Genomic DNA, 15,026 nt, shown 5'->3' with positions numbered 1-15,026 from the left:
GACCACGACAAGCTGGCCTAGTCTGCGGTGTGGCCTGCCAGCTGTCAGTCCCCAAAGAGTCACCTCTGAGGAAACAGGAGGCCAGGCGCGTGCCCTTGAGGAGGGGGAAACCTGCACTCATCACCGTCCACAGCAGGCAGACACCATCTGCCTCCCAGGGTTTGGTGAGGACTGAAGGGACATCTAGGGCTAGAGTGGCCGGCACTGGCGTTGCTCTTAAGCCACTAGTTTAACAGAGAGTGACGCCCCAGGGAAAAGCTCAGCCTCGCTCCGCAGGCCGGAGGCAGCTGCTTAAAACTGATGTCTCTGAAAAGCGTGTTTGCTGAGTCTGACTTCGGGCGTTCCTTGTCACGTCCAGCATCCTGCAGGTTCCTGAGCTCGGGGCGGTGTGAGGCGGACTGTGTGCGTGGTGCCACTTGCAAGGAATGCCCTGGACAGCGGCCACAAGCTGCGAGCACTCGCTCTTCCGAAAGACCTCAAGGAGGCGGCCTCTGCCCTGCTCAGGGACCAGGACTAAGGCCACGGAGGGGAGATGGACAGTCCCTGAGTGATGACTGAATTTAGATGCCCTTTTGCTCCCCGCACCCCCCGCAGTTCTGCTGCTGACGCACTCCCAGCCATAGCAGGGCGGCCAAAAGACTTGCCGTCCCAAACCCACCTGGGCCGTGGAGCCCAATACCATGAGAGTGACGCTGACCCACACGGAGGGTCTGTTCATCCCAGACGGGCAAGGGGGCCGGACCCATTTCGGTCGTTACCCAGGACGTGGCCGGAGCCAGCCTTACAGCGAGACCGACAACCACTTCCCTCCGCTGTGCAGCCCGAGGACACGCAGAACGGGACTCTGGCAGCTGCTCCGAGCTCCTTCAGGGCGGGAGACATGCTTTCACTGCCACTGAATTACTACTTAGTCCAGAGAGCTTCTAGAAACACTGCCGGGTATAACTCGAGGCTCCCTAGAGTGAGTGTGTCACCTCTCCCTGGCCATGACAAGCTCCCTCCAAAGAAAACACTGGATTTTACCAATAAAAGGGGAATGAGCATGGCGAGCTGTCCACTGTACCGATGCTGCCCTCGCTCTACCAAAGGCAGAAGTGGCTGACGGCCTTTGGTGCCAGAGTTAAATCTGGGACTACAGAGGAGGCCTACAAAACAAAGCCTCCTCCGCTCCCAAAATAGCCTGCAACTGTCACCGCCACAGAGTGCCGCTGGCTCTAGGAGCTGACCTTGCCGCTGTGTCTCAGGATCCTGCCACAGCTACCTGCCTGGGGCAGGGCAACTCCGTCCCACAGAGCCAGCTCCAGGTGCCGCACCCACCTGTCCAGATGTTTCAGCCCACACCTGACTTCAACAAATCCACCAGCGCGGTGCTGGATGACGCTGACGCCTGTGATGTACCTCTCGCTATTCTGTCCTATATCGTCCCAAAACTTACACAATTCAATAATAATAACTCACATATAGTTTATATAATACAAATTGTGTATAATCCCCGAAGTTATATTATTTCAACTTCATGCTGAAAACCCTGAATGCTTGGAGGTAACAGCAAAGAGCATGATTTCTTTCACACCTTTACAGCCAGACACCAAACCCTTGAGTACCCACGAACCTCTCGGGTCACATGAATGGTTAAGAAGGACTGATCCAGCATGTGAGTCAACCCTCCCACTTCCCTTCTCTCCACTCGCATCGCGACACAGTGTAACTACTTCCTGTCTCTCCACTCGCATTGCGACACAGTGTAACTACTTCCTGTCTGCATTGCGACACAGTGTAACTACTTCCTGTCTCTCCACTCGCGTCGCGACACAGTGTAACTACTTCCTGTCTCTCCACTCGCATCGCGACAATGTAAACGCTTCCCCAGTGAGAGTCACAGTAGCAGTCGGCTCCAACGTGACAGGTGACACCAGCACTGTCAGTCCTCACCAACCCCCTGGCACAGGCAGTTTGGCTCCCAGATGGTGAGAACTATATATCTGATTATGTACTCAGTGGTCAGGCAGGCCCTGGACACAGATCTGTAGCCTTTCAGGACAGAGAGCCAAGAGAGAGAGAGAGCACAGATCTGTAGCCTTTCAGGACAGAGAGCCAAGAGAGAGAGAGAGCAGAGCCAAGAGAGAGAGAGAGCAGAGCTCAAGAATTTTCCATGGAGCACTAAGATTTTTGATCCCAGTAAACTGGCATATTGCCCCGCAGGATGGGAAACGGTTATGATGGGGGACCAGAGAACCCCTTCCTTCAGTTAAGAGCAGCATCGTATTGACTAAGGGTTGACAATATTTAGATTTCAAAAATGTGTTCATTCTGGATTCTTATAAAACCTCCCGTAAAGGGCACAGCCCTTACCCTTCGAATGTTTCCCTCCACCTTCCCCACTGTCCGCGCCGGAGCAGCCCTTCGGGTGGCCCTCCAGGCATGGCCTTGGCAACGTCTGTAATGCACCAGGCCAGGTACATCTCCCTCTAGTCATCGAGGCCAGTTTAAAAAGTCAGGAAGAAGGAAGATGGGGAAAGGGCCAGGAAACAGAAGCCGCATTTCTCAAAGCCCGCAGTTCTTCGGACAGAGGTTTCAGAGCTCCGGCCTCCAAACCTCGACTCTGTTCCCCACGGATAACCCTCGTAATGGTGGTAAAAATCCCAGCATGAGCTTGTCGGGTCAAAGCGTGCACACAGCTGTGTCCGTGACGCCTGCATGAAAGAAAGGACGTCACGTCCCACGGATGTGCGTGTGCGAGCTGGGGCACACTGCGTGACAGGACGACTCCCCTCAACAGACTTGATCGAACAGGTCCTTGCAAAAAGTATATCATAACGAAGCCACAAAAGGAGGAAGAACGTGGCAGCCGCAGCAATAAGCGTTAGGAGTTTTCATTTTACAGATGGAGAAACCAAGCCCAGAGAACTTAAATGACTTACTTAAGGTCACATATTCCGTTGCCAAACTGCCAGCATGTTCTCCAGCTGCCAATGGCGAGCCCTCCAAAACGGAGTTCTGGCCAGGCCCAAGATACCACTTGGCTCATGGAACATTTTTAATACCTGATCCTACCTTCCTAAAAATAATTCTGTGCTAGCATTTACAGGACACACCGAGGTTAGCCCAGCTCTCCTCACATTCCATGTGAGCAACGTGGCCAACCGTTGACCCAAGCTGGTCACTTGTGACGGGACTGGACGCGAGGCATAGAGATCCCGGGGCCCCGCCGCCCCTCCGTGTAGTCCGGATGGCCCTTCCACCCAGCTACCTGTCTGAACCGAGGCCCAAGGTCTGCTGTGCCGTCGGCGGGGCACATAGCGCGGACGGCTGTGCCACAGAGAGGGTTTTCCTGAACTGCAGGTCACACTGTGCCCACGAGCACGTGCTTCACAGCCTGACGGCTCCGGCAGGGGCCATGGCGTCAGAGCTGCGCTGGGGCCTTGCGGGAGGCAGGCAGGCACCGCTGGGGTCTGAGCTGGGCCAGGAGTGAAAGCCGCAGAGGAGTCACAGGAAGAATGAATTCTCAGAGCAGAAGTCAGTGCCTTGAATTTTACCCCTAAGAGGAGATATTCGACAGGAGGCTACCCTCTCCTAGCATATCTTCGCCAAGGGTCTGCAGGCCGGGGGTAGACAAGGCAGCACCTGCGGGCGTGTCTCCCGTGCAGAGTCCTATGTGGGAGGAGATCCTGAGCGAGCTGTCATACGATCATCCCTGTGCAGTGTGCTAGCCAAGAGGGCAGAGCAGGCGACAGAACTTGCTGGGCTCAAACCCCAGCCTCCTAATTAGTTTTGTGTCCTCATCTGTAGAATCATCACGCCAATCACAGCACCTCCTTCCTGGGGTTACAAATGAGCTAACGGGTGTGAAAACACTGAGGTCTGGCGTCGAGGTAAGCGCTGCGGTGTGTCGGCTGCTGCTGCGAGCATCGCTCCCACGCTGGCACCACCCCAGTCTCAGAGGGGGCGGGACACTGCTTACCACACAGCGGCAGAAGTTACGCCCTTCAAATAACTATGTCAGTTTGCACAGACGCCAGCAGACCACAGTTCAGTTCCATGAGAGAGAGAAGGAAGAGAAGAGGATTAAAGGTAGGACCAGGGAAAAGGGAAGACGGCGCGCTGGCCTGGTACAGGGGCGTCCGGGGCTGCAGGCTGGGTTCTGCCTTCACGGAGTCCCTGGCTGCAAAGCCCACCAGGTCTATTGTTAGCACGGGCAGCAAACCCGAGAAGACAGATGCAAGCTCCGGACCGGACACTGACTCACGCCGCCGAAGGACACGTTAAGAATGCATCTGAGTGACGTGTTCCATTTGCTCATGAAATGAGCCCTGCCCGAGGCCCGTGGAGAGGCACGGACTGGACCATTTAGTGTGGAGACAGCTGCAAACGACGCTCGCCAAAGGGACCGCGCCTGACATACGGTGAGAGAGCAGGGGACAGCGCTGCCACTCCGAGTAAGAAGGCACTCTGCGGTGACCGGGGCCACGTCCCGGAACGCAGTGTCTCCCTGTTACAGAGGAGGAGGAGTGAGCCAGCGCGGTAGCAGGGAGGGAGCCAACCGGAAGCACAGGGAGAGGCCCGTGCGACGGTCTGAAGGAGAAAGAAAGCGTTTCGGATCGCAGGGACTCTGGCGTGTTTGCAGTCAGATGCGGGCGAGACGGACGTGGAAATGTGAACAAGGCTTCATCTAGCATCCTGAAGACTTTGCACTTTACCCTACAGGCCAACGGGAATGGGAAGAGGAGAGGCCGGCAGGGTGGGCGGGCAGCAGCGCAGGCCCCTGTATCCCACGATTAACCTTCATCCCGAAGGCGGCAGGGAGCGATAAAGTCGGAGCTGTATCTTAGAGGGATGACTGTGGTGGGGACATGAAGGGTGGACTGCCGGCAGGAGACACTCGTGACAGAGACACGACTTAGGGAACTACCATCAAGGCTGGAGAGGGTGAGGTCTCGAAGGGGGCGCATCGCAGACCGGAAGAAGTTGAGAAGGGTCAGGGCGGCTGATTGCAATGCCAGCGGTGAAAAGGACAACACAGATTTTTAAGAGCTTGGACCCTGGCTGGAGTGTGACACCACTCGGCCCAAAGAGGTCTACACGGCCGTCTAGAGGTCCCGTTCTGACCCTGTCTGGTGCTAATTTCTCCTGAGGCCTAAGCGACTCGCATCCAGGAGCCCTGCGTGCTGCCCTTCCCACCATGAATAGCCCTCTAGTGAGCCCAGGGAGATCCATGCCAACCAGCCCAGCCTCGCGGCTGTCCCCCGCCCCCAGCAAAGCCCTGCTTAGGCCAGTGTCACAAATACTGTGGTGTGGCCGGCACGGCACAGCTGTGCGGCAGCCCGCAGGACAGGGGCCTTGAGGCTATGGTGTAAGGTCTCGGCTACAGCTGAGATCGGTAAAGCCCCACGTTAGTGATAACACTGCTGACAATTCTGGAGCACACCTCCCATTTTTTCCCTAAAACTGAAATCTTTGGAATAGAAAATCAGTTGATAAGTTAAAAGCATTTTTTTTGGCTTTTAATTTTTCACATTAAAAAATTTCATATTTGAGACTTTAAAAAAATAACAGACAAAGGCCTGGTCCCCACAAAGAATGGCTGGCTGGGGCTAAGCGGCTGCCGCCCTGGCATGGAGCACTGTGCCTGGCGCCCACCCACGCCCGGCGCCCACGCTCTACCCAGCCACACTCTCACGTTACCTGTCCGCACCCTTCTGCCCCAGAACTTTACATTCAAAGTATCTAAAACACACAGAGTTGACAGAATGTCAGGACATGTGCCACATGCCCTGCTGACACTGCCATTCTCCTTTATCATGGGTCTGTCCCTTCACCATTCACCCCGTTTCAGACATTTGTAGTAACTTCCCTGACACTTCCCTGACACTTGTATACCATTAACTAAAGTTCAATACCTGTTTACAGTATTTTTCTTTTGAAGTCAAATTTATATACAGTGAAAAGCACAAATCTTAGGTGCACATCTACTGACCCCTGAGCAATGTCTACGCTTGTTACCCGTCCCCGCGCCTGCCAGGGACAGAGAAAGCTCTTCTGCGTCCTCTGACCTCACCTGTCAGGGCCAAGGGGATGCTGGCGATGAGCAGAGTGCAGCCGACCTTTCTTCAGGCAGCATCTGTTTCTGCTGGGCCTCAACGGCCAAATCTGAGGATAATCAACTTTGCTAATAATATGAGTTCACTGTTGGGCCGAGAGAGAAGATGCTAGCAGTCGAGACTTTAGGAATCTAAACAACTTGTCTTTTCCTGAAAGCACGAAGCTCCACAATTTAAGAACCTTGGCCTCAGAGTCCAGCCCTCAGCCGCTGCGGCCTGGGGCAGGGGAGGGGATTAATAATAAAAAATAAGTAACACAAACAAGAGTCAGACTCCACTCCCCCGCTGGCCTGGAGGTGGCTGCTGCCACAAGGCTTCTGTCGCTGGCTGTGAAGGGGCCGCATTCCTAAGCCCAGGGAAAGGTCGGAAATAGCAAAAAGTTGGAGACCTCGTGTTCCAAAGGTAGAATGCCGGACAACTGAAACCAGGAGAAAAATCCAAAATGTACTGTTAGGTCAAAGGCTTTCCACCTAGCCCGACATCGTGAAGGCCCTTTACGGAACAAAAGTGGGACGTGCCCGTGCCCGCCAACAGGGAGCCGTTTCTCTGCAGTCAAACCCCAGACTCCCAGGGTGCCTCGCCGGAGAGCATGCAGAACCAGGGGCCCTGTGAGCAGGAGGTGCCAGATCTCGCTGCAGAGGCGCCGGGCGCGAGGTGGGCATGCTGTCTCGTCTTCCAATCTGTCTCAGCTGTCTCCTGTATGGAGTGGCCTTGAGCCCAAGCTCTGAGCAACTGTCCATCTAGGGCAGAGGTAGAGGGCAAACCTCAGCCGAGAACAGGGGACATCACAAGAAACTGTACAGGCAGAAGAGGAACCCTAACGTCACCGCCACCCCAACCTTCCCACTTTCGTTTCCTGGCTGGGTGACAGATTCACCTTCCTTTTATTTCTGGATTAATATGAAGACAGGTGAGATAACAAATACGAAAACAGATATTAAAAAGATAAGTATAAATAAACCCAAGTATAGCCATTAATACATGTTCTTTGTGTTGTTTTATAAAACAAAATCTACTACGAGGCAGTCTAGTGCATTGATTCAGGGCAAAGGCCTGCGGCTTTCTCTGTAAAGAGCCAGCTTAAAAAACAGCCTCACAGGTATTTGTGACTTTCAAAGACTACGCCACAGATACTTGAGACCTGGGTCCTTCCAGTATTACAACAGAGCATGACAGAATTCAAAAGGGATAGGCAGAATCGTTTCTTTGAAGAAGTAAGAGGCCTTAAAAAGGATGTACTCAAGTTCAGAGTTCAGCGTTCAAGTTCAGAGAAATAATCAGGACAGACAGGGAAGTCTTCGCATAAATCAGCGCCCGAAGCGGCTGCAGCACAGAGAGAGAAGGCCTGCGACACTTCGTGGAGACGGGGCAGAGAGAGAGGGAGGGGGTGCTGAGGGCAAAACCTTCAGGGCCCTGCTGTCAGGGAAGAGGCAGTGACCTACTCTGAAGGGGACAGAACCAAGTGCACCAAGCCGAAGTTTTAAGTCTGTCCATAGAAATGTTTGACACATATTTTCCTGTTTATTCACAGGTCTATCAAAGTCACCTGATAAACCTCCATGGGGACAGCAGCCCCAGGCTGGACACACCAGGTAAATAATAAAGTTACCTGGCCTCCTGAGTCTTGCACCTGCCTCAGCATGGCTTGCTCAGAAAGACCCGGCAGCCTGTGAAGCTTGAAGGTTCCGTGTCTCTCCAAATTCTGATCGGTAGTTAAGTAGAATCTGCAATAATTAAATTTATGCATTTGGATGCCGGAGTCCTGGGCTAAATATTTTCCCAGTGTTTAAAATGTCACGTCTTTTATTTGAGCAGTAAAATATAAGGTCTGAGAAAGCCACAATTCAGGCAATAAATCATTGCTGGTGGCCATGGGCCAAATGAAACCTAATAAAATTACCTTCAGATGGGGCTAACAGATACAAAATAGGAATTTTCTGGAGACATTACCAGAAATTCATTAAAAGCAGAACTTATAGGGACCCCTCAGTCTTGTCCAACAAGTATCATCGAAACATAACAGCTAGTCAAGAATTTCCAAACTGCATTAGAATATGATTCCAATAGACTGTCACAGTATTACAATGTTTAAGTATACTAAGTACAAAATCTCTAAATTCTTAGATAAACCCATCCCATAACTATAATGTAGTTCAATACTACATTAGAAACCTCACACAGATTGATTTTTAATATTGAGAACTAAGGCTTCAGCTTTCCAATTAAACGGACTCAAGAAACAAATATAAACTCTGTATGCTTGATAAAACTTCAAATTTACTCATACTGGTTACAATCTAAAATCTAAGACTTAAGAAACAATTTTTAAAAATTACTCTTCAAAAGTAGAAAAAAAACCAGAACACATTCAAAGCTCCCCCGACCCCAAGTCAACAAATTAAGCATACCTCAATTAGCAATCCAAATGAGGTTTCAGTTCCTTGCCCTATTTAAAATTCTGGGTCAAGATCTTTAATCTGGATTTATTACTATGTTAAATCACTAAAGATTTATTAAAGATCCCAAACTTTCATCCTTTACCATCTTTAGGTAGGAAAAGTATAAACATGATCATTTTCATTCATAAGCATAAATGAAAACAGTCACAAATACTGATAAATATAATACTTCCCCTCAGATCCCCAAGGGCCAGAATGTGAAAATAGAAAGTCACTATGTAGCCAATTGTCTATTACAAATGATAATAGGCACCAGCTATTGTGGGAAGCAGTCTCAAAGTTCTATTTAGTTTCCAAAATGTATCAATTGCTAAACAAGTAACAAGAAGCGCAGAGTCAGACACAAAGTAGGCTTTCAACAAATGGAAAAGAATGGCAGAAAACTCCAGGGTAATAACATCCCTATCTCTGCTGCCCTAACTAAGGCTGCCTTCCAGTGACAAGACTAATGAGTGAGAAACGGACCAAACCAGAACTGGGAAATAAAATAGTAGGAACTAGCTAATCTGCCCTTCATTGATAGGAATACAAGCTTCCTGCCTCTAATGTCAGGTTTAATATCCTAAAACATTTTTAACTCAAATAACGAAGCCACTTGAACTAGCCAGAAACCAGCTTTTTAGGGGTCTTTTCATGTATCTTGGGCCTTCATTTACAGTTACAATCATATCGATGGTAGATCTATTTTTTCTCCCAAAAGTCAACAGGAAGACTAACTTAAGTCATTCTTAGTAGGAAAAAAAAAATACATATAATCTACGCAAAAGTCCTCAAAACTGTCTTTCTACCGACACTGCTCTTTCAAAAGTTGTGAAAGCCAGCGTGGTCTAATGCCTCATAGAGACCCACCTGAAGAGGCGGTCTACTAAAATAACCAGAATGACTGTTCTAGACCCACAATAATGAAAACACCATGGATTTTCTTAACCGGATACTGCTTTGGGTCCTGACACTAAGCAGAATTCATCAACATGCAGGGGAAGGCAAAAGTCATTTTGCAGATGGAATTACAATAGGAAGAAGCAATGAACCTGGAGTAAAAGAGAAAGGCTTAAGAATACAGGTTTCCTTTGCCATGCAGGCTGGCGCACATACGAGCTGTTTCGTACTGGACTGAACACATCATCTTAGTCGTCTTTGGTCTCACTCTGTACCACCGAGAACATGAACTGCGATTTCTTCCTTCCCTCATTTGTCCCTTTCCCCACCTCTCTTCCAGCGAGACAGATAATTTTAATCTCTTGAGGACTGAGGCAGCTCGAGAATGTCAGAGTATACTAAGTATACTAGGAACTGAATTCCAGTCTGGGGTGATGACTCTGAGCCCCTTCCAAAACCAACCCGAATTTCTGAGTCAAGGAAAGACCCCTCTAGCCTCCTGGGCAATCCCTCCAAGTGAAGGCTGATCAGACGGGTCTAGAGACAAGGTCTCTGTGGACTGACATCACTGTCCGCCCCCACGCCCAGCAAAGATCTAAGTGTCAACATAACATAATCTGAATGATGAAGCTGGCATCCATTTTAACAAATGTCAGAAAATCTCCTCTCCCAAAACAAGCACCTGCTCTTAAGGCAGCCCAATAACCTTCTAGGTTCAGTTTTAAGTACCTATATCTAGATCTTAAGCACCCAAGATGCTGAGGATACCAAAACAGGGGCCAATAATCGACCTGGCAAAACAAAAAGAAAAGGGATTTTAGGAAGTCCCATCCCAGAACGACCGGCCATATCCGTGCCCCAGGACATGTGCACGTGGAACATGAGCCCCTGTGAGCGAAGGAGTGCTCTCGATGGGATGTGACCAGAGTGACGCCTTCGCTGAAGACGCCAGGACAACGAGGCCGTCCACACCCAGGTTCAGCTCGTTCCCGGGTTTAGAGGCTGCGTCAACCCCCAAGCTCCCACAGGAGCAGGGCTAACCTCGGCGGTCCCTGGGACCCCAGCCTATTATAAAGATTATTAACAGGCTCCTGCAGCCGGTTGTCTTTGACTCAAGCACCTCATGGTAAGCAAGGCTGCCAAGAAAGAAAAGTCTCTGAGTCAAAGTGGCATCAAGGCACCACCATCTGAAGTGCAAATCACCTACTGTGACCTTGTGGGAGGAGGAAACCATCCACTAACATCACCTGACGGCTTCTCCCAGCATGCCAAGGTGATAATCCACAGCTGGTCAAGAGGCCACGGCCGAAAGAAAAGAGAGAGGACGCAATCGCCCTGACCATTCACATCATGCCTGTGCAACATTCCAGCTAATCGATTCGGATAACCGTCCCGCTGTCCATCTCACGGAAGGGCGGTTGGTCAGAAGGCGGTAGGCTGTCCAGCTACTGGCAGCTCCAGTCTCACATTTTGAAAATCATTTTTCATGTACCTCTGAGTCTTCAGGCCACGGGGAACATAGTGTCGCTCCACAGGTGCGGTCCTGTGAGACCTGTGAGCCGACAAAACCCCCTCGTCTTGATTGGAATACAGAGATGGTTTCTCCAGAGAAGGTTCATTCGACTTCATAAGCTTCATCTGTAGCTGAGCTTGTCTAGCACTGAGTATACCTACTCCGCCCCACTCACTGCCAGCCCTGTAAGGAGGAATGCCGACGCAGTCGCCCCTTGGCATCTGTGGGGGAGTGGTCCTAGGCGCCCCCAAGATGCTCACGCCCCTTAGTCAGCCCTTGGATGCCAAGGAGACAGAGGGCTGACTGTATTGCACTGGCAAGTGTTTTAAAACAACTCCATAGCTGTCGCCACCCTCCCCTGCTGCTTCAAGGGTCCTGAGTCTGATGAGCATATTGACCACCATAGTTCACAATCTGGGATGGGGGTTAAAAGAGGAAGGCATCAAAGAGATCAGTCACAGGAGAGGTGATCAGAAAAACGTGGCCTGTGTGCAAAGATCTACCAAGAGTGACCTCAAAGAAGGTGCTTTTCTTGGGTGTATTAAACTATGTGTGGTAAGGACCAGACTCAGCCAGCAGACTCCCTAACGGGGCTACCTAGTCACACGAAGAAAACTGCTTCCACAGAACAGTGACTCAGTACAGGAACACGTGGACTAGACAGCTGGAAGCCCGACTTCTCTGTCCTCCATGAACCCACGGGACGGTTCCCTCCAGAATCCAGCTCTCAATCTCCTTAACATCCCGAATAGCCCGGAAAATAAATGTTCACCTTCTCAAAGAGTTCAGAAATTTAAAATAATAAACGTAGGCCAATTAGCACCTGTCTTACTTATATTCGGCTTCTTACGGGGTGGGATACAAAGCTCTGGGATTTGAATCTGAAAAGTCCATGCTTCGCCCTCTCTCCTTTCTAATTTTGCCCAGGGAGTTCTCTGAGTCTCAGACCCCTCATCTGTAAAATGGAAACCACACTACCTGCCACACCTGCTGCAGAGGATCGCTGCTGAACCTCACACGAGGTGCGCATAGGAAATAAGTTCAAACAGCAAGAAACTACACAAGTGTTGGCTGCCACCTCAGGGGCACCGTTATGACCAGAAAAATAATGGAGAAGAAACGGGCGGAAAGAAAAAGTTATTCCATCTGAGAGAGAAGGGTCGCAACCTTGGTGAGGAGAAAGCTACTGGTTAATACATTCGGGGAATGGCTAGAACACAACATTGAGTTATCACTTAGAAGTGGGATCTCATGCCAACACATTCACTTTGCACTGACGGCAGAAGAAGAATAAGGAAGATTAAGAGTGGGTGTCCAGCTCTCAGCTCCCCAAAATAACTGTGAAGTTCCATTTGGCTGGAGGGTGGAGTCAGTCATGACCGTCTACATGCAGAATGCCGTTGCATCAGATGAGAAGTACAGGTGGTGTTGGCAAGTCACCCACAGTCCCGTATACTGTAGTGACACATAGCGCACATGACTGCTATAGAGGGCTTTAGAGAAAAACGAAAATAGAAAGAAAGGCCATTCAAAAAGTATCACACAAACACAAGTGACTCAGTAGGTCGCTTCTCCACAGGAGGCCCTTAGGGAGGTAACGAACTGCTAAGGAGAAAGCAAGACCCCATCGCCAAGTCGAGGCGTTCTGGGAGCTGGAGCCTGCAGGAGACAAGCGGTGCTTCAATCACTACAAACCGGCAAAGCAAGAGCGGCCTCCTAACCCAGCGCGGGCCTCGCTCTTCCGGTCATCATCCAAAAGATTCTGTCTCAGGGCCGCCCAAGCAGAAAGCCAAGTTTTCTGAAAGGGCATGTGACAGCCGGCACTGGCCGTGCACGGAGGGCCTCGGTGCACCGGCACTCCGCCCAGACATAGCGCACATGGCCAACCTACGGGGGTACGTCCAGGGACCAAACCCCCAGTAACCATGACAACCCAAGGAGGTGGAGGGAAATCCAAACACCATCAGGCGGCGGGGACGCGACTCCTCCAGGTGGAGACCCTGATTCGGGCACAGGCTTGGTTCGTGCAGGCGGCTGGCCGGGAGGCGTGCTGCGGCGGGACTCGGTGGGGACACTACTGCGCCCGGGCGGCTCGCGGCTCGCGCGCAGGGACCGCGAGGGGTTACCTGGTGCAGGGCCGTCAAGCCGTCCACGTTGGCCGTGTTGATGTCGGCTCCCCTGGCCAGGAGCCTCTTCACCTCGTCGGTGTCCCCGCTCGAGCAGGCGGCCAGGAAGACCGCGCCGTCCTCGAAGCGGACCCGGGGGCCCCCGCGGCGGGCGTGCGGCTGCCGCTCAGCGGGCTCCTGCTCGGTCTGCGAGCCCCGCCAGCGCCGCAGCTGCTCCGCCCGCCGCGCGCGCGCCGACTCGGCTCGTTTCCCGCCCAGGTGTCCCAGCTCGGCCATCGCTCGGGCTCGGCAGCCGCGGCCGCAATGCCGCCTCTAGGTCGCTGCTCTTCGGGGTGCCGCCGCCGCCTCCCAGAGAGCGCGTCAGCCGGGAGCAGAAGGCGGAGACGCCCGCGCTGCCATCTTTACTCCTCCGCCGCCAGCACCGCCCGCGCACTCCCTCGGCGTCAGTACGCAGGCGCGCCGCGCCCCGGGGCGTCACGGGAGTTGTAGTCGGAGACCGGCCCCGGGGGCGGCCCCCGACCTTCTGGGAACTACAAATCCCTGGATGCATCAGGAAAGGGGCGAGGACCCGCCGCTCCCTACTTCGCCTACTTGGCGGCGGGACTCAGCGGGGTCACCTTTGCCCTAAAGCTGGAACTGAGTCCAGGACTCGCGGAAGCCTCTTCGGGAATTTTGGGAGTCGTAGTTTATTTTTGCTGTGACTACCAACCACTCTTTGCATAATTATCACATCAGTCCTTTGAGGTGAAAAAGGGGCAGTAATTATCTCTATTTTTTATTGAGGAAAACGATATAAAGTGCCTGGTTCTAAAGGTAGAGTTTTATAAACATTATAACATATACTACATTAGCAGGTAGTAACCACAGTAGGTCAATGCGCATGGGGAAAAGGAGCATGCGTACACATACAGTATTACAGAGTTTGCATAAATACTCCAAACATGACACTTCTACTCTACGCCCGGGACAGATCCTGGAAAGTTTGCATCCAATTGTAGAAAGAGTATAAGCTTTGATTTCAAATGAATTCACATCCCAAGACACGTTTCTTGACTTCTCCGACCTGTTTCCTTATTTGTAAAACGGGAATTATAATGCTTCACAAGGTATCCATGTGGATGAAATAAGATAATATATGCAAAGAAAGCCAGTGCTATCCCTGGCGTATATCAGCTTACGATAAATATCACATTCCCTTCGTTCTCCCTCCTCCTCCCCTACCCTTTTCATGGATCTTAAATTCGTAAGAGACAGAATGGATGTCTTGTTTGTCCACGACACTCCTCGCTCCCCCTCCACCCCATGCTACAAAAAGACCCTCTGGAGCATAGTACTAAACTCCTAAGGCAGCAAGTTGGACGTTTTCACATTCACGGTGAATTTGGTTACAAATTCATTTAATACATATACCCCCCAGGGTCTTAGCTCTGAACAAAATTAACTAAATGTTACTCATAAGAAAGGGAACATGCACAATTATTAGGCTTTCAAACTTTTCTGTATGCTTGAAATTTTTCATTAAAAAAATGTTGCAAAACATTAGGTCACTGTAAAGGGAAACCTTGCCTGTGACTCAACTCCCCTGCGATGAACTGAGAATCAAAAGAAGTTATATGCAAATGCAATGTATCTCGTTTAATAATGCTAAGTGTACCTGCACCGCGAACGGGGTTCTTCGGCCGGAGCCGTGGGCGCTCGAGATGAACGCACGGCACCGCGCGCTCCTACTTAAGCGGCGCGGCTTGGGGCGCGGGCCAATGGGCGGCCGCGCTCGTGTCCCGCCGGCCAATCGCGACCCGCGCGGGCGGGAGGCGGGGAGGCGCAACGGCCGGCTCGCGCATGCGCGGGGGCAGCCGGTCCGCGGGTGTACGCGCTGCGAGGGGCTCCGCGCGGGTAAGCCGGGCGGTGGCGTTCAGGTTCCGGCGGAGGTCGCCGTGCGTCTTGGGTGGGG

The 15,026-nt window shown here is 51.6% G+C and overlaps 2 protein-coding genes across 20 annotated transcripts in view; one reads left to right on the top strand and one right to left on the bottom strand.

Annotated features, from left to right (window-relative positions):
• Positions 1-13,516, bottom strand: part of PPP1R12B (protein phosphatase 1 regulatory subunit 12B) — a 78,906-nt gene extending 65,390 nt beyond the window's left edge. For 12 of the 17 annotated variants that reach the window (XR_005657463.1, XR_005657464.1, XR_005657465.1 and 9 more), the window contains exon 1: positions 13,076-13,516. Coding sequence is in view for 7 of the 17 variants with exons in the window: in XM_039883584.1 (XP_039739518.1) it covers positions 13,076-13,351 (276 nt within the window). In the remaining 10 variants the exon portion in view is untranslated. The remainder of the gene's footprint in view (positions 1-13,075) is intronic. The other 5 variants (XM_039883580.1, XM_039883585.1, XM_039883586.1 and 2 more) reach the window with 2 other exon arrangements.
• A 1,372-nt stretch (positions 13,517-14,888) lies between these two features.
• Positions 14,889-15,026, top strand: part of UBE2T (ubiquitin conjugating enzyme E2 T) — a 3,600-nt gene continuing 3,462 nt past the window's right edge. For all 3 annotated transcript variants that reach the window (XM_039883591.1, XM_039883590.1, XM_039883588.1), the window contains exon 1: positions 14,889-14,968. The gene's annotated coding sequence lies outside the window, so the exon portion shown is untranslated. The remainder of the gene's footprint in view (positions 14,969-15,026) is intronic.

The sequence above is a fragment of the Pteropus medius genome, unplaced genomic scaffold (assembly GCF_902729225.1).
Source record: "Pteropus medius unplaced genomic scaffold, Ma_sr-lr_union100, whole genome shotgun sequence".
Classification (NCBI taxonomy): Eukaryota; Metazoa; Chordata; class Mammalia; order Chiroptera; family Pteropodidae; genus Pteropus; species Pteropus medius.
Note: the sequence above shows the minus strand (reverse complement) of the source record. Positions and strands in the feature narration are given on the sequence as shown.